Here is a 22822-nt window from a genome sequence, read left to right on the forward strand (position 1 = left end):
CAGTCTCCATAGATTTCTAGAGAAACACTTAATTTCTAACCATAGTTTTCAGAATCTTCCATAGCTACCTTCACAAATAGTATTCATTAAGGGGTTCTCTTACTGTGACTGGCTGCATGGTTGTCCATGTCCTAGCGTTAGGCATGTGTCCCGAACATCCAAACATTGGCATGAACATGTGAAGGGAAGCTTTACATGAGTAGCTGCTTGTATAAAGGCTTCCTCATGACTGGGACTCTGTAATCAAATTCTGATAGTGTTGAAGGCTACACGCAAGCAGTCACTCACACATAGGCCCCCTTCCCATAGACATCTGTGCCAATATGTGGCTATCCCTGGGGCAGAGCAGGGGCATACTTGATGCCAGGGTCAGTGGCACAGCCCTGCTCCTCAGTAATTTTATGACGACCTTCATGTGCGTAGTACTTGAAAGGGCTTACATGTGGGGCATGAAGGATAGAAGTAAAAACAAATGGATATAAAATCTCAGATAAAACCGGAAGAGCTGGGGGCTCCCTTTCATTGTAGTGTTTCAAAACAATAATGCTCTCTATTCATACATTTGCAAACTCAAATGAATGGAGTAGCCAAGATTGGAAGTGATTACCTTGCTGAATTTCAACATCATGTTTATATTTTAAAGGCACAGAGATTGCAAGCTCCCTTTGTTGCAGCAATCTGAAATCATTGTATCTTCTGTTCAAAAGAGCAGAAAGCAAGTTAAGTTAGCTAAGTTTTTAAATTTTGAGAATCCTGTGTTTTGGGGGGGACCAATCCTATGCTTTTTGAAATCTGCATTTCAGGCAAAGATTCAACAGGTACCATTTTCCTTCATGACTCTACAGCAAATGGAATTGTTACTGTGGAAGTTCATTACTTAAGCCAGTGGTGGGGAACTTTATATATATTGTATTTATAAATTTTTATTGGATTTTACAATTTAACATTCAACACATTTATCATATAAAAGAAATGTGGTGGGAACTTTTGGCCCTCAAGATGTTAGAAGACTCCAACTCCAGTCAACCACAGCTAACATTGCCAATATACAGGGATGTTAGAATATTTAGTCCAACAACATCTGGAGGTTCCCAGTTCCACATAACTCACCCAGCCAAACATAATCTATAATGCTAAAGTACATATCCCAGCACATATTTATTGAGGCCTTTGCTATTCCTGTTGAAACCAACGGGCTAATGCACAACTAACTCTGCATGGTCTTGGAATGCAAGTCTCTTAAAGTTCTTTTCAATTCATTTTCTGGCCAAGTAAGCACTTCTCTTTTTGTTCCTTCTAGCATAAACTGACTAATTCAACTCCCTTTTCACTGTATCTTTGGAAAAACATACAATATGAATTGGGCTTCATGTTCCTTTAAATTCTGCCAGTTGGATTATAGTACTTGGATTTTAAAAGGAGCCAGGAGCAGTGTTTTCTAAAAATATTATTTTTTATAATTTATTTGTATATTTTACTCATACAGTAAAGGTAAAGGGTCCCCTAACCATTAGGTCCAGTTGTGACCGACTCTGGGGTTGCGGTGCTCATCTTGCTTTATTGGCCGAGGGAGCCGGCATACAGCTTCTGGGTCATGTGGCCAGCATGACTAAGCCTCTTCCGGCGAAAACCAGAGCAGCGCACAGAAACACCGTTTACCTTCCTGCCGGAGCGGTACCTATTTATTTACTTGCACTTTGATGTGCTTTCAAACTGCTAGGTTGGCAGGAGCAGGGACCGAGCAACGGGAGCTCACCCCGTCGTGGGGATTCGAACCACCAACCTGCTGATCAGCAAGTCCTAGGCTCTGTGGTTTAACCCACAGCGCCACCCGGGTCAAAAAAACTTGTACAGTATTGACACACTATTACACATGAATACTCCGAAGCAAGCCAAACTGAGTTCAGTAGCTCCCAGGTAAATGTGTATAAGTGGGTTTGCGGTTTAGACTGCAATTCTGGGCACATTTACCCCTTACGCAGGACTGCACTATAAATTCAGATTTTAAACTTATCTCCATTTCCATACTCATCAATTGATCAACTGCTTTTCCCCCTCTTAATCTTATTTAAAACAAAGATAGAAAAACTACATACAAACAGAGAATCATCTCTGAATACTTCATAGAGCTTTGTCAAAGTGTGTATGCTAAAATCATCACAAATCTTAACAAACACCAAATGATACATAATAAGCTCCATCACTTGAACTATTGTCCACAACTAAAAAGATATGCATTGTATTTATTTCATAGATGTATATTCCACCTACCTGCCATTATGAATTGTATCGTCCATTAGGTCCTTAGGGAGTCTCCCTTTCAGGCACTGACTCAGACACAGACCTTCTCAGCTTCAGCCCTTTTACTGCTCATTCCATCCTGAACTTTAGAAATCTTTCCAGAAATGATGCAATTTGGATGAAGCATTAATGCATGGATATATTAATGCATCCATTGTTTTAGTATTCATTCATTGTTACTTCATTACTCATTCTTTATGTATAGCAGATCTGAGAAGGAACCACCACATTTCCTTCCAGATCTTGCACTTGGGCTGGTGCAAGACCTGGTGCTGCCACCTCCACCATTCATGGCTAGAAATTTCTCACCACCACTATTAGGAGGCAGGAGAGCCCTTGATTCGCAGCACATTGCTGTCTAATCCCAGTGTCCTCACTGGGTGTCCAGCAAGACCTTCCCTGGTGCTCTTGAGAGGAGCTGAGCCCACGGAAACAAAAATTGTGTGCCTTGAGGCTTTTTCTGCTGTCTAATTCTGGATCTGTGATTTTTACAGGTCAGTCCATGGAGACTGATGTATTCTTTGATATGATGGTGTTTTGGGAGAGATCCCAAGGGAAATTGTGGAATTTTTTTTAAACTTTTATGCTCTTCCTTTTCCATGTCCCGTGGCTACCAATTTGTGCCTAATAGCCACAATGTTTTTTGTGTGAGAGTACTCTCTAGTGTGGAGTGCCATCACTTCTTCTGTTGTTGCTTCACATGCCAGCCAGTTTGCGCTGGCGCCCACAATGCTTTTATCAAGATATAAGTACTGGTCTAAACATTTACACCTATTTTTTTTTAATCTCCATTGGACATCGTCATATGTACTAATTGAACTATTGCCAGCCGCAGAGCTAAGTCAATGTTTTCTGCAACAGAAGCCTTGCAAGAAAATTCTGCTGTTTGTATCATCTGTACGTTTAAACAGGACCCAATAAATTATGATGACAGCTCAAGTCAGTAGATTTTCTCTGCCCAAGGGACATGGTTCTTGTCTTTCAAAGGAGCTCTATTTCCTTTTATTTACATTTTCCTTGCCTTGAGGTTTTCATAAAGAAAAGTAGGAAGTAAACTTTAATTAGCTGTTTGCATTCGCAGAAGCGGTAGCATACCTTATAAAGAGAAAATAGCCAGGAAACTGCAATGCCGGGGAGTTTGAACATGGAAGACTCCATGTTTTTACTCTGTGAGCAAAAAGTACTTTGTTGTCAAAGGTAAAGTTGTAAAGCATCCAGGAAAACCCCCCAGTTCTGGTTGGTTCTGTGAAGAAACATATTTGATAATTGGAGTCTCCTTCTTTGGAGGTCTTTAAGCAGAGGCTTGACAACCATATGTCAGGAGTGCTCTGATGGCGTTTCCTGCTTGGCAGGGGTTTGGACTCGATGGCCCTTGTGGTCTCTTCCAACTCTATGATTCTATATATTAAAAGCTCCTATGCAACTGTGGCTATAGAATACTATCCAACTTTTTCAGGTCAATAACTGGGCTGCGCATCTTCCATGCTGCATTCCTGGGCGAGTCACGTGACCCATGCCATGATCTCACCCTGAGAAAGCACTTTTTGTGATATTGCAGCACTCACAATGGCCACCATGAATTTTTAAAAAAATTCATACATGGCTAGCTTGTTACTTTCCTCCTTCCTTCCTATTCCCTTTTCGTGCCCAGGCGGAGACCCCCCGACCCCAGGGGACACCCAGGTGGAATAATGGCTCGTGACAACGTGTTATGGGATAAAAATTGGCCACAACTTTATTAAACTTTCAGATGTAGGATGACCTTGGCTTAGGCATTGGGCATTTATCCCTCCTGGACTCCAGCTGGGGAATCTGGGGCACATCAGGGTTAACCAATCTGTCTGGGGATTGGGCTGGCTCTGGAAGACGTATGTTGAAGCAGAGCCCCCCCTCCCCCCAATTTCACCACAACACAAGGGAGTGCACTGACAACCTTTCAGTATATGGCCAGTGACTCCCCTCAACACAATCCGTTTAACATGGAACCCTGGGATCGCCGCTGCATTTAGGGAAAGTAGACTAAAGGATTCCACCCAAAGCCTATAACCGCCAAAGTTATGATGTTTTGCTATGAGGAAGGCGAAACCTGCCAATGAAGGGAAATTCCTTCCCGGTCCTTCAACAGCAACCATCATAAGACCATAGCAGGGCCTGCATACCTGTAAAGAAGAAGTTCACCTGCAATAAAAGGCCTAAACGAAGGGAGGTAGGAGACTGAGAGCTCCCATGTAGGTCCACCCCCTTTTGTGCTTAAAGAGCGGACCCAGCCCTTACTTGGCCCGCTTCCCTGGCTATGCCTCCCCAGTCGCAATTGGTTCTTTGAACTGAGGTTTGGCAGGAACCTCAAGGTTTGCGACTTGGGGAAGCAGTCCAGGAGTCATGTAGGATGGGGGGTGCTGCGCGCAGGCACACAAAGGGCGCCCTCTGTTTGTTGTGGAGAGCGGTCATTTCCTTTTATGCCATCTACTGTTTCTCATTTATCTGTAAAACTGCTCTGGAAGCTCAGGCCTGGGGCCAAATGTGGTCAACCCTCTCGGGATTCTCCGGAAGCTCTGTATCTTCTCCAGGGCCCACCCCACAAAGGCCCTGCTCCACACCCTCCACAAGTCCTTTGCCTGGCCAGAATGTTTCCTTGCACTGGGATAACTTCTCTTGCTTCCCTGGAGGAAGTGTGCATGAGCGCATAGCCATGCAAAGCATTGGTGGGGAACCTGTGGGCCTCTAAATGTCACAGGACTGCATCTCCCATCAGCCTTGACCCTTGGCCTGGCTGGGGCTGACAGAAGCTGAAGCTGCAGTATAGCTCAGTCAGTACAGTAGGAGACTCTGTGATCTCAGGGTTGTGGGTTCAAGCCCTACCTTGGGTGAAAGATTCCTGTGTTGTCAAGGGGTTGGACTAGATGACCCTTGGGATCCCTTCCAACTCTACAGTTCTATGATTCTATGAATCCAGTATTGAGGATATAAGTAAGATCCAGAATAAACAAAAATAGTTATGATAAAAATTATTACGAGTTAGGGGGGACCACCAGCTTGTCCCTTTATACCCTACTGCTGTGATATTCTAAAGAAAAATAACTTTCTTTAGTTTGCTGAGACTTAAACTTCATGCTCTGTGATTTTTAGAAAAATTAGGATTTCACTTCTGCATTTTAATGCATCATATTTGTGAAGTACTTCCACACAAAGTGTGCTGATTGTCCATGACTGATGCTCATTGTGAGGACATTCTGATATCATAAAGTCAAATGTATAAATACCATGTATAAAATACCATGAACCAGATGCCTAGTGGGTTGAGCTACAACTATATGACCTAATTTTGGCCACCCAAAGACCAGAACATATCCAGTGTAAAAGAGAGCTGATACTTCTCAAAATGTCCAGTGTGCAGCGTCTAAGAAAGGTCAGAGTAAACAAATGGAACTCTTTCAGGACCCAAGACAGTTCACAGCATAAATTAAACGGATACCATTGAAAACATGCAATAAATATAAATATTGAAAACCAGTTTAATAAGTAACCTATTAAAAACAGCATTAAAGACCTTAAAACCATTTACATGGATAGCTCAGTTGATTAGAGCCTGGTGCTGATAACACAAAGGTTGCATGTTCAAGCCCCACGTGGGACAGCTGCAGATTCCTGCACTGAAATGCTTTTGATTCACTGGCTGCATTTGAAGTACTTGTGTGAGTGTTAATTCTTCCCAGCAAACTTGGGAGTAACTATTATCTTAACTGCTTTTGTTGTGCTGCATTGTTAATAGGGCTCTGAGCTATTTATAATGTTCATAGTGGATAAACTTCTGTATGCTTTATGTATTTGTGGAAAATATTCCCCAATATACATGTTTTTTAAAACCATTGCTATGGAAAAAATTCACAGAGGACTGAGGTTCCTTTTGCAAATGCTGACAGTGATGCGTGATATCACAACGGCAGAGCTCTGAATCACATATCCTTGTTTAGGGGTGCCCCCCTAGACATGGTGGGAACAAACAGATTTCTTTTCATATGTCTGCACTGTCTGCATATAAAGAAGGGAGCAGAATTGAAGGTGCATGTAGAAGGGGGACACTGAATCTCCCCTCTTCCTCACCTTATTCCCCCCCCCCCCCGCACCTGCTGCTCTGGCCTCCTTAATCTGTTGTTTCTTCATTGCACTTATATACCACCTTTCCTGCAAGGGAAATATTGACACAAAATATTATCTGATGGAGCCTGGGCTTCCCTATTTTTCCTACCCTTGGTGGGTGTGAGGCTGTTCCAATGCCTCTCTCAGGCTGTTGGTGTTCCATAAAAGAGCTGATGGTTCTGTGCTCCTTAGCCTGGGCTCACTGACTTCTCTGATTTCACCTACATTTCTCTTCTCCAGTAACACAGGCAGAGCTAGGAGACAGGGAAGCAGAAACTCCCCTCTCACCGACCTTCCCTTCTGCTCTAGGAATTGGCAGCTGTATTGCAGCTGTTAACACTTGCAGAACCTCCAAGGAACCTCCAAGCAGAGAGCAAGGAGAGGCACTTGGCTTGTGGGCTATGCATCAAGCGGGGCAAGGAGATGGCACTTACTGCACACAGCTGTTGCTTTTCCTCTTCAGGTTGCGTGCAAATTAGCAATTCTGTTTTCAGACCTATGGTCTGGTGGGCAATCAGTCCTAACCCTATCACAATTACTCAGGTGGGTTTGTTGATTTTCAATGGGACCATGGCCTGCAGAGTGTGGCTTTCGCTGAAATTATCTCAGAGTTGGAAATCAGTTCAAAGAGTCAAAGTACATCTTACAGTGGACCACTATTAATTCATGGATATGATTTTACCTAGCATCGTTTTAGAAATATTATGTTATTTTGACATTGTATTTACAGAAACTATAGCCAAAGCCAAAACGTCAGGTTTTTAGAAAATTAAAGCTATTTTTGTGGAATAGGTTTTTAAATTATTTAGCTAGCCAAATGATAATGCTGTACAAGCTGCATACTTAGCAGGGCTAGCTAGATCTGCATACTCATGAAGTACTGCACAGCTCTAGCATAGCATATCACTCTTAATGTAATGGAGAATGGGAGGACAGGCTCTGAAACTTAAATCAGACACCTTGGCTTTTTGCCTGGGTCGGCACAGTGGCCTCCTTCTTGTTCCCAATACACCATTCTCTTACGTGAGCTGGACGAGAGCCAAAATGTTTGATGGACATTAATGATCAGATGTTGTGCTGCTGAGTCTCTTGTGAGAACTCTGCTTGGTGCCTCCCCTCTCATCATCACTGCCCCCTTTCATCTCTCTCGCTTCACCAACCTTGGCATTGGAGTGTGTGTTCAAAGTGTTGATAGGAACAGAAGGCGCTCTTACAACCACAAAACAACTGTCAATCTTCTGAAGGCAGAGGAAGGATTTTTAATTATTCAGAAATAAGTTGGTTTTTTTTAATAGAAACAAGAGTCCAAAGCATCAGTCTAAAGGGTAACAATTGTAGTTTATGAATTCTAACTGCTCAGTAGGCTGTGGTCCTAAGTACTGGATGTTATGGACATTTTCCAACTAAGCGTACTTAGTCCTGCTTCCAAAGTAAATTGTATGTTGTTGTTTTTAGTGTTGGCATTGGTTGCCTTCCGTGAAATAAGCTTCCTTTATTTCCCCATGAAACCTATAGGCATGGGATTTGCAAGAAAAATATTGTGCGTTTTTCTAAACCCTTTCATTGGGCCGTCTTGAGGATGACCAAAGAATGTTCAGTGAAATATTACAATACTGCGTTTCCCTCTATATTGTTTTCTATACAGAAGTAATAATACCCACCCACCTTATTTTTGTCAGTTCACATATACTGCACAGCTGAATTGTTGTTGTTTCTTTTGTCCCCCTTCCATTTTCTGTACCTTCTACAGTCTCAAAATCACTGTGTGATATCACAGGAGGCAGCTTTTTAATTACTTCAATTGCCTGCTCATCTTGCCATTGGCATATTATGGAGAGACACAGACAGTGGAGAAAAAGTAGATGAATCAGCCACTCTGTCCATTTCTATACTGCTCTCAGGTCCAATTACTCCATGTTCAAGATACAGGTTCTCAAGTTTAAATGTAAAATTTCAGTTCACTGTCTTAGAAGCTTTTGATAAATGATGTTAAATGAGTTAACATAAAACTGAAGCAAGTGTGCTCTGGAATCCCCGCTTACATGAGGGGTCTGTTCCTGGCTGCCACAGGTGTCAGCCCCTTCCATTCCACCCCGTTCTGCCCTGCCTCCTTTTGGTGCTGAAAAAGTGCACATGTGCACAGTTGAGCACAATTTGAACACACACAAATTGGGAGTTGTGTGGATACAAGCACATTCTTGAAGAGATAAATATGGTTTTTATATATAGGTATGCACACATTTGAGCATTTATGCATTTATTATTATTTATTTATTGCTTTTCTCTAAAAAGCTCAGGATGGCGTACCATGGTTTCCCCCCTTACACAACAACCCTGTGAGGTGGGTTTGCCAAAGAGGCAGTCACTGGCTCAGTATCACCCAGTGATCTTCATGGCCAAATGGGGATTTTAACCCTGGTTTCCTAGGTCCTAGTCTGACATTCTAAATACTGCAGCACAGTGGCTTCTGGCTGGGGCATGTATCAGTTGATTCCATCACAGAAGAATTCATGGAATGTACTGTAGTGTTCAAAATGATTAAGGCAAAGTGGTACCTCGGTTAAAGAACAGTCCAGTTTAAGAACGATTTGGTTTACAAACTCCGCAAAACCGGAAATAGTGTCCCATTTTGAGAACTTTGCCTTGGTATAAGAACGGATTCCGAATGGTGGAAGTGCACTGGTGGCCTCATTAGGGAAAGCGTGCCTCGGTTTAAGAACGGTTTTGGTTTAAGAATGGACTTCCGGAACGGATTGAATTCGTAAACCGAGGTACCACTGTAATGCTATCATTTGCACAGTTCTTGTGTGGTTTATTGTGTATTTATGATACATTCGATTCATGCAGAAGTGCTTGTTGTATACTGAAAGATTTTAGGCCACAGACTTACAGTGTGACCTTGAGTAAGTCACTTTCCATTAACTTCAGTTTCCGTAAATTAGGTATTTATTGACCATGCTTTAAGATTGCATGAGCACCATCATGAATGGGAAGCCAAGCCTAACCTCAGGCAGAGGGGGGTGACCATTTTGGGCACCAGAGGCTTGGGGGTAAACCCAGACCACTGCCCTCTGGAGAACAACAAAGCTGTACATGCTTCACAGCCCGTCCTGGTCACTGGACTATCATGTTGCTACTCCATTGCCAGTGTTGGAGTAAGATTGAACTGGCAGTCCAGTTAACTTCTGTACATGAAATGGAGGGGAGCACCCTTATGTCCTTTGCCTCGGGAAGCAACATATCATGGGCTGGCACTGAAGCCATGAAGTTTTTAAAGTTGTCTTGAAAAGAGATTTGATACTGGTTTGAAATCCTTTATTAACTATGAATCCTAGCTAATAATGAGCACAGGCAATAAGAGTACCGATGTAAGCCCAAACTTTGGTTAAGGCCAGTGGGGGGGGGGGATTTGCACGCAAAACAGAAAAGGTTTGTGGAGGGGCTGCATGGTCATAGCATGCTGTCTTTATCCCTTAACCCTGGCATCTGCACAATAGACAGATATATTGAGTTTAGTATTAGTGCTGTTACTTGTACATAACTATTCTGATTTTTGAATGAAGGGTGGTCTATAAATGAAATTATTAATAATAAATGCATAGTATTGTTGTTAAAGCATAAAGCAGCATGTCACATATTCCAAAATTAAAAGTCACACATACCTAGTCATAGTCCCAAATTGTTTTTCCCCTTTCTATAATAGATTTTGTATCTGTCTCTTTTCCCCCTGGATAGAAAGGCAGCTATGTGCAGGAGGTAAAGCAGCCAGTGAGAAAGGAGTTAAGCAGCTTGCCACCATTATTCCACTTAAATATGCTGCCTTCACAGTTGCTTTTGGTTTTAAAAATGTCAGGAGCGGGGGGGGGGGAGGCGGAGATGTGTGCAATTGCAGTCATGTCTAATTTAACCCTAAAAATTCAAAACTTGTGCCATTAAATATCATCTATAAGTACAGTAGTAAGTTAAAATTCTGATTTTGAGATACAGTAATTAATTTTGAGATAATTAATTAAAGGGGTCAGGTACCATTTCATAAAATTAATTTTCTACTTGCCCAAACTCGCATAGAGCAGAATGGGATTCTGATTCAGGGTGTTTGAGTTTGTTGGACTTTGGAAATAAATAAGTGTATTGCCTCTCTGACATTTGGAGACATTATTGGGCGTTATCCAACTAAGTCACAGAGTAGACCCACTGAAATTATTCAGTGGGTCTGCTCTGTGACTTAAGCAAATTATCACCCTTAAAAAAATCTTTATCACAATCTACGTTGAAGATATTTAATACAACCAAATGTGAATATAAGGTTGTTTTCAAGATCTCAGAGCATCTATCTAGTGACAAAAATGTTCAGAAATACTTCTCTCTTGAGGAGGAAAGCTAGGCTACTACTACTACTAACAGCTTGAACTGTTAGCCAGAGTGAAAATACACAATATGTGGTTATGTTGCTGACTTTATTGTGTTTGGGAAAGTAAAATGTCTTGCATTCCACAGGTTCCGATTTCAGATTCCAGCCAGCAGCAGCTTTTGTTTTCTTATGTTTGCACTGTTAAATACTAATTATAGCTCTTTGGGGAATAGCTTGAAGCTGTTCTGGCTGTTATTCTAAAGAAAAGCAAAATTCTGAGTTACTACATAGCCTGTTATGATACTTCAGCATATTCATGCCAATTTATGCATTTAAAATCCGCCCTCTGCAACAGTCTAGAATAAAAATGCTCCTTAAAATCCTGGACAATATTTTTGCTTTTTAACTTGGCACCTTTCTCATTTTCCCCTCTATTAAAAGCAAAATAATAGCAACCTGATTCAGATACATTCATACCATTTCTTTTAAATAAAATTTATGAAGCTTGCAAAAGCTTGTCTTCTGTGACTATAGATACCAGCCAATAAATAGCTGTGGCAACACAATTTACTATGAACCAGAAACCATTAAGCTGACTTTGTGCAGGAATAGAGACTGGGGAGACAGGGAAAAACCTAATGTACATTCTGGGCTCTATACAACATATGAGTGTCTTAAGATCCTCTTTCCCTTCAGTTTCCCCAATAGGTTCTTGATGGTTGTATCAGGGTTCTTAGCATTTGAAAATTGTGACGGAAACAGGATATAAACTGCTTAACTAGCAAAACTCATTACCAGCATTTCTGGAAGGAACCAAAAAGTGGTATAAGCCCTAGCCAATTAGGCCAGAAGAAAAATTATCTCTGAACTCTGTAGAGCTGAATAATACCAAATACAATAAGAAACACTCTATATCCAAGAGATTATATTTTGGGATTTGACATGGAAATATGTGCTTCCAGATTTGCCTGTAGATAACAGTTCATTCCCTCCAAACTTACATTCAAGGCCAGTGAGAAATTAGCACCAGTCAATCATGGAAAATGTCTCACTGTGTTAATAGCCTGTTGATGGAAGAAAAATGTAGCTTAGAGTTATACAGTGTTGACTTTAAGTATTTGGTTTTCATCACATCACCTAAAATAAAATTAATAAACTCTTGCCTAAATCAGCACCATCACATTTCTCTGACTGACAGGTATGCTGAATGTGAACTGAAGTTAGTTAATGAGTCTTTCTTTACTTTCCCCCCCTTCCCTTCTTTCTTTAGTCAGTTCAACAGTGACCAAATTGGCTGGGAGAAAGAAAACTAAATCTTAAGTGGTAGGAAATATACAGGAAGACAGAATCAGTGACCTGGAGAGATTAGAACAGGAGAAGCTGTGGGCAACAGCAGGCAATTTGGTACTAATAATTTTGTAATCCAAAGAGAGGAAATTAACCACACAGATAGCAAAGACAATAGAATCCAAACCTTTGGTTTTTTAAAAGGTTATTTTTCATGTCTTTAATTTTTAAACGATACATTTGTGAAGAGAAATTATAGGTGGTAATTAGTATGAGATCAGAATGTAAGAAGTGGTCTTTCTTTAGAAATAGCAAAGATTTTTAATTGTTCCTTGAAAGAGATCAGTGAGTTGAAAAACAGATCATAGCAGAGAGCTGTGAATTAAAATAATTCCACATTCACATGGCAGATACAAATGCTCAGATTTGAATGATGAATTAGGAATAGTATGTGTTTTCTATAGTGCTAATTGAATTGCAATGCTTAATTGTGTACTGTACCTCATACACAGAAACCTCAGTCCAGCTAAAGTTAGTTGAAACTAGCTTATTCCATTGGTTTCCATGGGACTTAAATGGAAGAAATTGTATACAGTCAAAGTAGCCAAAGCATATCAAAATACTTCCTTCCTTCACTAAACCTTTATTAGGTATTGCAAATATAAGCCATCATAAAACATCCATATATAAAATTTTAAGATATATACAAATAAACAGCCATGAAAAATATGTAATAACAAGGGTTTTCATAGGAGTTTCTTCCTGCTAAATAGTGCCATTTACTTAAATTACTTACCTGGATGAAAAATCTAAACTTACCAGGGAAAAGAACAAATAGGTTTTTCCAAAGGCTGCTCTATCTTAGACCATTGTCTCATACTTAAACATTTGGTTGAAAAATATAGACTTCAAAACAAGTCTAAGATTTATTCAGTTGTCACAGATTTTCATGGTGCCTTTGAATCAGTTGATCATGTGATATTGTGGAAGAAGCTTGTAGAGTTAGGAAGCAATCAACACTTGCTGATCTTAATACAGAATTTATATCCCTTTAACATCTGCCAGATCAAACACAATGCCAAAGGTCACCTCAATTCCAACATTCCTAATACGAAAGATGTAAAACAAGGGTGTATTCTTGCCCCCTTTCTTTTTAATTTATTTTTATCAGATCTTCCAGAGCACGTTCAAAAAATAGAATCACATGCCCCCAAAATCAATCAAATCCCGGTCCCACTGTTACTGTATGCAAATGATATGGCCTTATTATCACTGACGACAATAGCTCGGAAATGTCTTCTATTCTCCCTGGTTTCCTATTGTGAAACCAATAAACTCTCAATAAATTATGAGAAGACAAAAATTCTGGCCTTCTCTAATTCTTGGAAATTTGAGAAATGGAAAATAAGAGGACAAGAAATCCAGCAAGTAAAGATGCACAGATATCTTGGAATTTTATGCTCTCAGAGATAATAAAAGGTACACTGCAAATCCTATATGAATGATCAATGGCAATTAAGATGTAAATTAGATTTTAAACCAGAAATATTTGTTCCATTGTGTCTGGGCCAGTTCAGGTACTTAAAAGTAGGCAGTTTCCCACCATTTGCTCAGCTCACCTCAGCCAGTTATTCTGGTGGAAAGAGAGTGGGCTGCAGTGGTAATCAAGCTATATATTGGTTTCAGGGAATATTCTATCCTGACCCCACATATGTGGGAGGAACTCATTTAACTCAGTGGGACTTGTTTATGGGGAGAAAGGTATGGGATTGTGCTGTAAATAGCACCCCCCCCAAAAAAAGAGAACAAATAAGGTATACTTACATGCTTACTAAATTGCATTAACTACCCTTTCCCTACTTATTTCAAATAGGGCCGAAACAGCTTGGGTTCCATTTATGTTTGGGCTTCTGGAAATGGTGGAAGGAGTAAGGACCATTGTTCCTGTGATGGCTACACCAATAGCATCTACACGATCTCCATCAGCAGCACAGCTGAAAGTGGACGGAAACCTTGGTATCTGGAAGAATGCGCATCTACACTTGCCACAACTTACAGCAGCGGAGAATCCTATGACAGGAAAATAGTATGTAATATTTTCAACACTATCAAAGCATGTCTTTAACTCATCTTGTGGGAAAGGAAAGTATATCAACTAAGGCTTTATGCAGATGAATATATTTTTTGAGCTAGAAAATTTTGCTCAGAACACCAGGCACATTCAAAGGAGTAGAAAATCCGTACTTATATTTCTCAACCACTTTGTGCAAGCAAAAATTGGTTTGCACAAACAAGCAAAAACTGGTTTGCACAAAAGTCAAATAAACAAAACGAAACAAAAACTCCTGATCATCATCCTATTGAAGGAAAAAATCCTGTTCAGTTCTTTTACTATTTTTCCATCATCCTTAAAAATTTGTCCCAACATTTTCTCCTTTTCAGTCTCTTGCTACTTACTAATAAGGAGTTAAGATCAGCTGTTTTTCAAAATATTGTCTATCATTTCTTCTAGTAATCTGGGATATTAACCATCTCTCCTGGAAATTTTGCTGTTTTCAAATGATTAATTTAAAGACAAATTCTGAGGTAATTCATCATTCCAGTAATATTTCTATTCATATCTACTTTTTTAATGTATCTGTGTGTGGCTTACTTCCTTCGTCTCATTGATTAATAATAATAATAATAATAGGAAAACAGATTATTCAGTTCCCCAGTAAATCATATTCCTCTGATGAAATTTCTCATCATCTTGTTGTGGGTCCTTTGGTTCATGGTAAGATCTTTTATATCTTCCTCCTCTTGTGCAATACTGATGTTTTCCACTTCCTGTTTCTTTGGAAACATGATTTAATTTAGAGCACATTGCTTCCTGAGAATAGGTAAGTTAGTAGGCGAGGCTTTCTGATACATACCATGTGAATCTCTAACACACCATACTTAGAGTAATTTGTGCATTTAAAATTATTTAATAATAAATAGTACAGCTAAAAGTGCTGAGAGTCCCATGCGGGGTGCAATGCATAGTCAGGCTTTCTCATAGCAAGTGCTTCCATAATAGCTGTTGTAATATATTGTTGTACCCCATCCTAACCTCCCAGTGGTGTGAGATTCATGTTTCCTTCAGAATGAGGCGCAGGAAAGACTCTGGTGTCTTTGTGATATATGGTTTATTTACACATATGTGCAAGTTGGTCCTACGATGGAGGGGCTCAAAGTGGAAATCCAGCCTGCAGCTTTTGTTTCTGTCTTCTTAGCTAACATAACTCAGTTCTCAGCTTTGGCCTTTTGTCTTTCTAACTCAGTGTTTCCCAACCACTGTTCCGCGGCACACTAGTGTGCCGCGAGATGTTGCCTGGTGTGCCGCGGGAAAAATTAAAAAATTCGAAAGATTTTTTTTTTCTTTTTAAAGTCAAATTTTCGATTGGGGCGCCGTCACTAGATGACCCCTGGGGTTCCCTCCCTCCCTCCCGCTCTGCGCCTCCCTCCTCCTCCTCCTCCGGGGAGGCCCTTCCTGGCTCTCGGCCAAGGCTTGGCGGCTGCCACTCACTCACTCGCTCGCCCACCCGTCCCTCCATCCCTGCACCCGGCCTCTCCCCCTCCGTCCCTGGCGCGGGGGCTGCCGGGATCCGTAGTCCCCTCGCCCTTGGGCTCCGCGCCCACGCGGGGTGCGCAAACTACGTTTCCCAGCGTGGCCTGTCGGGCCGGGCGTTTTGTTTGAAGCGCTCTTCTCCTGGCCATGGAATGAGCGCAGCGGCCGGGCGGGCAGGGGCTCTTCCGCACAGACCCCGCGCAGCCTGCCTGCGCCCCTGCGGAGATCGGGCGGCAGGATGGAGCCCGGGGATCCCCGCGGAGGCGGAGGCTGCCCCCCCAGGTAGGGCTGCGTCGGGGTTTTTTTTATTTTTGCAATGCTGCATCCGCGCCGGAGGGGACGCATCAGACCGCGGGGAGACCCCTTGGCGGGCGTGCAAGGCAATGCATGCGTGCAGGCGTTGCATGGAGTGCAGTGCAATTCAATGGCAACGCGGCGCCCTGCATGCATGCATGCAACTTCCACCGGCGCTCCGGACTTGGCAGGTGAGGGGGGTCCCCAGTGGGCGGCAGAGAGAGCCGGGAGGGCGAAGGGGAGCCGGGGGGAGCAGCGCTGCTCCCTGAGCCGAGCCCGGGGGGAAACTTCGGCGTCGTTGCGCCGGGTGTTGAAGCGGAGGCTGGCGGGGGCCCCTCACCTGCAAAACCTGGTCGCCTCTCATATATTTCGTGCATTGCATTCATCGCCCGCTTTCTCCTCCAAGGAGCTCCCGGGGGCGCGCGTGGTTCTCCCCGTGTTATCCTCGCAACAACAGCCCTGCGAGGTGGGTCAGGCGAGTGGCCCAAGGGAGCACCCAGGGATTGTCCTGGCCAGGTGGGGTGATTTGAACCCTGCTCTCTGCCCGGTCTTCGTCCTCATTTAGCCCCCACATGTGTATGACTGTGCATGACTGAGGTTTTCCCCCCTCGTCTTGGCTATGGTGTGAGTCTGTGCTGTTAATTAATGGGGTTCTGCCTTCGGAGAAGATGAGCCAGCCCTCAAGGAGGTGATTATGTAATTTGCTAGCAATTCATGTCCCTCCCGGCATGACGCTGCGCGCTGACGTCACGGGGCTGTAATGGTGGTGTGCCTCGAGATTTTTTTCATGAAACAAGTGTGCCTTTGCCCAAAAAAGGTTGGGAAACACTGTTCTAACTAACAGACAGCCGGGGGGGGAGCTGCCCATTTATCCTCTGACACAGAACCACTTCCTGTGTTACCTTAATGACACATATATAGTGGGCCATTACTAGGCTGCCTGGCTATTCCAGTAATTGAATCCATGCTGGATCCAGTAATGAGAAGCAGGGCTCAGGTATACAGCCTAGCCACCACAAACTCATAACAGTATCTTCTTTGCTACCCTCAGTTTTGTGTTTTTATTTTATTTACAAAATTATTATTGCTACTACATGCTGAGTCCATATCTCAGGATGGAACTGAATGCATTTTGACAGGGTGACACTTGGGTTAAGACAATGTCATGGGGAAAACTTCTCATCAGAAAGACTGAATGTTAGAATTAATGAATTATGTTTAATATATCTGACTATACAGATATATACATACAGACATATTGGAATTGGAATGAAAACAACATTAAAACATGGTGGAAATTGCATAATCAGTGTACAAAAGGAAATATTTGTGGGGAGGGGACTTGTGTGTGGAATTATTGGAATATTTCAGTAAAAACGAAGAAATAAATTGACAACATTCAGCAGTAGTTACACAACTCCTGTCCTAGGAGTTGCCTTAAATTTTTTTTGTCTCTTTGTGTTTCTTTTATATCTTTCTAACAATCCAGCTCAACATTTCATAAGCTAAATGCTTCCCATACATGAGCCTGATAATACATGTTTAAATATACCAATTATACTTACTGTACGTATTAGTGAGGTATATGTATAGATTTCCCACATTCACATTAGAGTTGGTTCACACAAGGATGCTCACTTGATGGGATGATTCCTGCAACAGCAAGTTCTCACATGAGGAGATGAGTCTTTCACAGGCCAAGTGCTGCAGTTCAGTGCATCTCACATCACCTCAAAAACAAAACTTTTAAACTTCAGCTAAGAGTCTTCAAGTACTGAGTAATACATGCATAAGAAATCAAGTGATGTGCATTTACACATAAGCTGGTCCAAATTTCAGAGTTTTACACAGTGGAAAGCCCTGCACCAAGGAAACTTTGGTGGAGTGGAATTTGTGCTGGCCTGTTCTATGAAACTAAAATTTTGAATCGTGTATTCACTAATAACATAGATTGTAAGGCCTAATTGTAAGGCATAATAGGATGTATCCGGATAGGTAGGATGTATTATAAAATGTAATCAGTGGTTTTCCATTTCCTGTGTGGTAGGTGGAATTACAAGAGAGACCGGATTCTCTTTGGGTGGTTCAAGAGGTGATTTGACAAAAAGTTTCTAAATCCTTGGTTTATTCAGCTTGTACTGATCTAGTGTAAAGCTTGTTGCTGTTGTTGGTATTCAACTAAGTACAGTGGTACCTCTGGTTAAGTACTTAATTTGTTCCAGAGGTCCGTACTTAACCTGAAAATGTTCTTAACCTGAAGCACCACTTTAGCTAATGGGGCCTCCTGCTGCCGCCGCACCGCCGGAGCACGATTTCTGTTCTCATCCTGAAGCAAAGTTCTTAACCTGAAGCACTATTTCTGGGTTAGTGGAGTCTGTAACCTGAAGGGTCTGTAACCCGAGGTACCACTGTATTGCGTATTCAGATTCCGTTAACAAAACAAAAAAATCAGTTTAGCATGTTGTTTGCCCTTCTATCATAAAGTGCCACAATAGGAAAGAAATGATTCCTTCAAGATTCCATTAGGGTTGTATTTTCACTTTGAGGAACAACCAACTCGAAACCTTTAACAGGTTAATAATGTTACAAACATTACAGGCTCAAGAAAGAAACATGAAATCTATTGTAATAGGTTTAAGATCAAAAGAGTGATAATGTGATCAGCAAGGGAACTATGTTTGACCTGAATAATTGACCTTTCCCAATAGCATGCCTTCATAATAGCTGCATAGAAATGCAGTTTCTCCCTAATATCAGAGCAAGTCACTTGAAGAAACGTGTTGCAACTTAGTCATCTAGATAGGTGTAGGTAAGCACAAAACTCCTCATCCTGAAAATTCATAATGAGGCCCTTAAAGAGTGCAACTGAACATCAAAAGCTGGGGGGGGGGGCAACAGAATTAGCTGAGGATCATACTGCCGGATAGACTACAGCAATCTTCCTCTCCAGAACCCCTTAGAGATTCATACATCCTAAATTGGATGTAACATCCCTTGCCTGGCAGCAAGGCTAGAATGGGGTGGCTAGACATATTTGAAGTCATGTATCAATTCTTGATGGTGCTGACCTTTAAAGCCCTAAACGGCATCGGTCCAGTATACCTGAAGGAGCGTCTCCACCCCCATCGTTCTGCCTGGACACTGAGGTCCAGCACCGAGGGCCTTCTGGCGGTTCCCTCACTACGAGAAGCCAAGTTACAGGGAACCAGGCAGAGGGCCTTCTTGGTAGTGGCGCCCTCCCTGTGGAACGCCCTCCCACCAGATTTCAAAGAGAACAACAACTACCAGACTTTTAGAAGACATCTGAAGGCAGCCCTGTTTAGAGAAGCCTTTAATGTTTGATGTATCATAGTATTTTAATATTCTTTTGGAAGCCACCCAGAGTGGCTGGGGAAGCCCAGCCAGATGGGCAGGGTATAAATAATAAATTATTATTATCATTATTATTATTATTATTGATGGCACCCCATCCCAGTCCCGCTCCTTGGGAACAAAGATATGTGAAGGCATAGATTGTGCTTGCTGATTGCCAGTGTTATCCATGCCTGCAAAGCCCTTTGAAAGGCAGCCGGCCCCAGCTAACAGATGGCCCTGGGGATGGATGGGCTGTCAGCTGTGGCGTGTAAGCCACAGCCAGGCCTCCTTTAGAAGGGCAAAATCCCAGTTCTGCTCACAAAGCAAACAAATAATACTATTTAGAGGTTCTAAAATCATTAACCACACAACCATTGTAGTATTGCAGGAATGTTGCAATAGGAATGGCATGTCAGGCTTCTTTTTCCACGTTTATTAGAAAGGTTACACTTGTTCTGAAATCTGTGAAACTATGCTGTTTTGGTCATGTAAATTTATATAGTGCCAGTCGTATGAAATGGTTATTTGAGTTCAGTTGAAGTCGTTTTACCTGGCACATTAAAATAATTGCCAAGCTCAAACATGAGATAGCAGTTGGGATAGCATACGGAGCAGGCGGGTTTAATCAGCTGTGGTTAAAAGATGGAGAATTAGTGCAGTCCCTGCCCTCTTGAATGGACTGGCATCTTTCACACACTCATCCTCTTTTTATGTCAAATTTATACCCCTGCCAAACTTCACATTTCTACATTGTGATTAATGAGGTTGTTCTTCAGTGGTCCTGGAATCTCAAACATCATTTTTCTTCTTGAAGGTTGCTTGCTTCTTGGTGGTCCCACTCTTCGTTTTTGAAGATGGATACAAGCTGTCCCTGACAAGGCAATCTTAGCAGCAACCATTCAACCGGGGGGGGGGGGGGAATCGTGTTAAGCCTTAAGACTTTCATCTAAATATCTTAACTGCTGTTGACCTAAAATGGGACATCTCAATGAGTTTTCTTCAGCATACTTGCCAAGGAAATGGCTCTTTAATTAGCTGAAACTCAAAATTGTGATTGATTGTATGTAGGATTGTTGCCCACAGTTTTAGTTCTACTGTAGATCATGTATGAAATCTACTAAAACAAACAACTGGGGAGGAAATCAGCTTGGATCCAGGACATGGAAGCTGCTCACAAAACAGGCTTTTCCATCTCACGGCTGCAATCCAAAAACAGCCAACACCTGTCCTGGGAATTGAGGAACTGAGGAAAACCTTGGAAGAGTCTAACCAAGCAAAAACAGCTTGCACAGCTCCCATTCACACTGATCCTGCATGAAAGCCTGTTTTTTTACAGAAGTTAAAGTAAGAGGTTGGCATCTAGCATGGGATGAAGAAAACTGCTAGAGCTGAACATCCCAAACCAGTTGCATGTTTCTCTCTTTGGTCATGAGGCTAGGCCTGCTCTCCCTTTCTCTGCTAATTTCTGAAACTGACCCAACAGAGTTTTCATGTGCTATAAGCGCTGAAAGGCAACAGTGTGTTTCTCTTTTTTGAATGGCTTCTGTTTCTTAGGTGTTCCTTGTTTGAGGGCTTAAACAACACCACAAGTGCATGTGATTCTGTTCTCTAGATGTTTACTGCAAGAATTAAGCAGCACTGCTTTCCAGTCTCTCTGAATAGTGAATTCAAAGGCATGACTGATAACTGTCAAACACCTAACATTTATTTTCAGCCTTTATAATTTGAATAGAAGGAAACGTAATCAGCAGACAAATATGAGTACTTCTATTAAGGTTTTGTTGTTTTGCATTGACTTACAATGACTCCCCTCAGGGTTGAGCCTGCCATGGAGTAAGAAAAAGCAACCTGTTTCAGGCAGCACCATGAGGATGGGTGGCATCTGGATGATGCAGCAATACTTCTTAAAGTGTTATTGCTAGTAGGAGAGTCACCATATGAATTCTTCTTAACGCAGAACCACATCTTGGGCTAGTAAGGTAAAGGGAAAGGGACCCCTGACCATTAGGTCCAGTCGTGGCCGACTCTGGGGTTGTGGCGCTCATCTCGCTTTATTGGCTGAGGGAGCCGGCATACAGCTTCCGGGTCATGTGGCCAGCAAGACTAAGCCACTTCTGGCGAACCAGAGCAGCACACAGAAACACTGTTTACCTTCCCGCCGGGGCGGTACCTATTTATCTACTTGCACTTTGACGTGCTTTCGAACTGCTAGGTTGGCAGGAACAGGGACCGAGCAACGGGAGCTCACCCCGTCGTGGGGATTCGAACCGCCAACCTTCTGATCGGCAAGTCCTCGGCTCTGTGGTTAAACTCACAGCGCCACCCGACCCCTTATCTTTACCCTTATCTCCCACCACTACAACAGCTACCAGAGGGTGGTGTCATGGAAGGGGACTTTTTCAGTTGTGGCCTCCCAGCTATGGAATGCTCTCTCAGCTAAGCCTGCCTGGCACAAACTTTTAACAACTTTCCAACACCAGGTTAAGTAGATTGTTGCAGGTTGTATGGTCCATATACTTCTGATTGTTTCACTGTTGCTGCTGTTGATATGATTCATGGGATTGTTTTTGTTAGTATATGATGAATCAAGTTTTTTTTTTTAAAAAAAGTAAGTTTGTAAACAACTAATAATATTTTCTTTTATGGGGTGTCTATTTAATCAAATAATAATAACAGCAACAACAATAATATTTCTTGCTATGGTCCTGATTAGAGTCAAACTAGTATGCCATTATTTATGAAGGATAGCTGCGACAAAGTTTTAGAACTCAGGGATATGTCAAGCCCATGATATATAGATAGAAGTAGTGTTCTTATACAGTGGTACCTCGGGTTAATTCGTTCCGAAGGTTCGTTCTTAATCTGAAACTGTTCTTAACCTGAGGTACCACTTTAGCTAATGGGGCCTCCTGCTGCTGCCGCGCCGCCGGGGCACAATTTCTGTTCTCATCCTGAAGCAAAGTTCTTAACCCGAGGTACTATTTCTGGGTTAGCGGAGTCTGTAACCTGAAGCGTATGTAATCTGAAGCATATGTAACCCGAGGTACCACTGTATTGCCATTATTTCTTGAGTGCACCTGAATGCAGTAGTATTAGACTTGGCGTGGGGTATTTGTTTTATTCCTGACAACTGTTGAGAAAGTAAGAATTTTATTTTCACATAATTTTCTTCCCTGCATATTGTTATTCTGACTTCCAAGCTTTTTTTAGCACATACATAATTCAGTTCCTATTGTATGTCACCTTCTTGGCTCCCTGTTAACTTTTCTACTGGCAATTGCATTTATCTTTTCAATCGGCATTCCACATTATTGTTTTAGCAGCTTTGTACATTGTTCCCTCAGGCTATTATATTCCTGAGGATCATTATGTCCACTTGAGTAGCCAAGGCACAGTACCCAACCTTTCTCCAAGCAGCTTATATCCACACCTAGTGTGGACTGCTTTACTCCCCACACCCTATGTTTTGGTAACTTTCTTTTCTGTAGCAACTGATGGTGCAGGTA

General features: G+C 42.0%; 1 protein-coding gene across 6 annotated transcripts in view; it reads left to right on the top strand.

Annotated features, from left to right (window-relative positions):
- The window catches only part of PCSK5 (proprotein convertase subtilisin/kexin type 5), a 163458-nt gene that overhangs the window by 96901 nt on the left and 43735 nt on the right, over nucleotides 1-22822 (top strand). For all 6 annotated transcript variants that reach the window (XM_083464824.1, XM_083464828.1, XM_083464825.1 and 3 more), the window contains exon 8: nucleotides 13950-14162. In XM_083464824.1, the coding sequence (XP_083320950.1) occupies nucleotides 13950-14162 (213 nt within the window). The remainder of the gene's footprint in view (nucleotides 1-13949; nucleotides 14163-22822) is intronic.

The sequence above is a fragment of the Podarcis liolepis genome, assembly GCF_965112155.1.
Source record: "Podarcis liolepis genome assembly, chromosome: 11".
In the NCBI taxonomy this organism is placed as follows: Eukaryota; Metazoa; Chordata; class Lepidosauria; order Squamata; family Lacertidae; genus Podarcis; species Podarcis liolepis.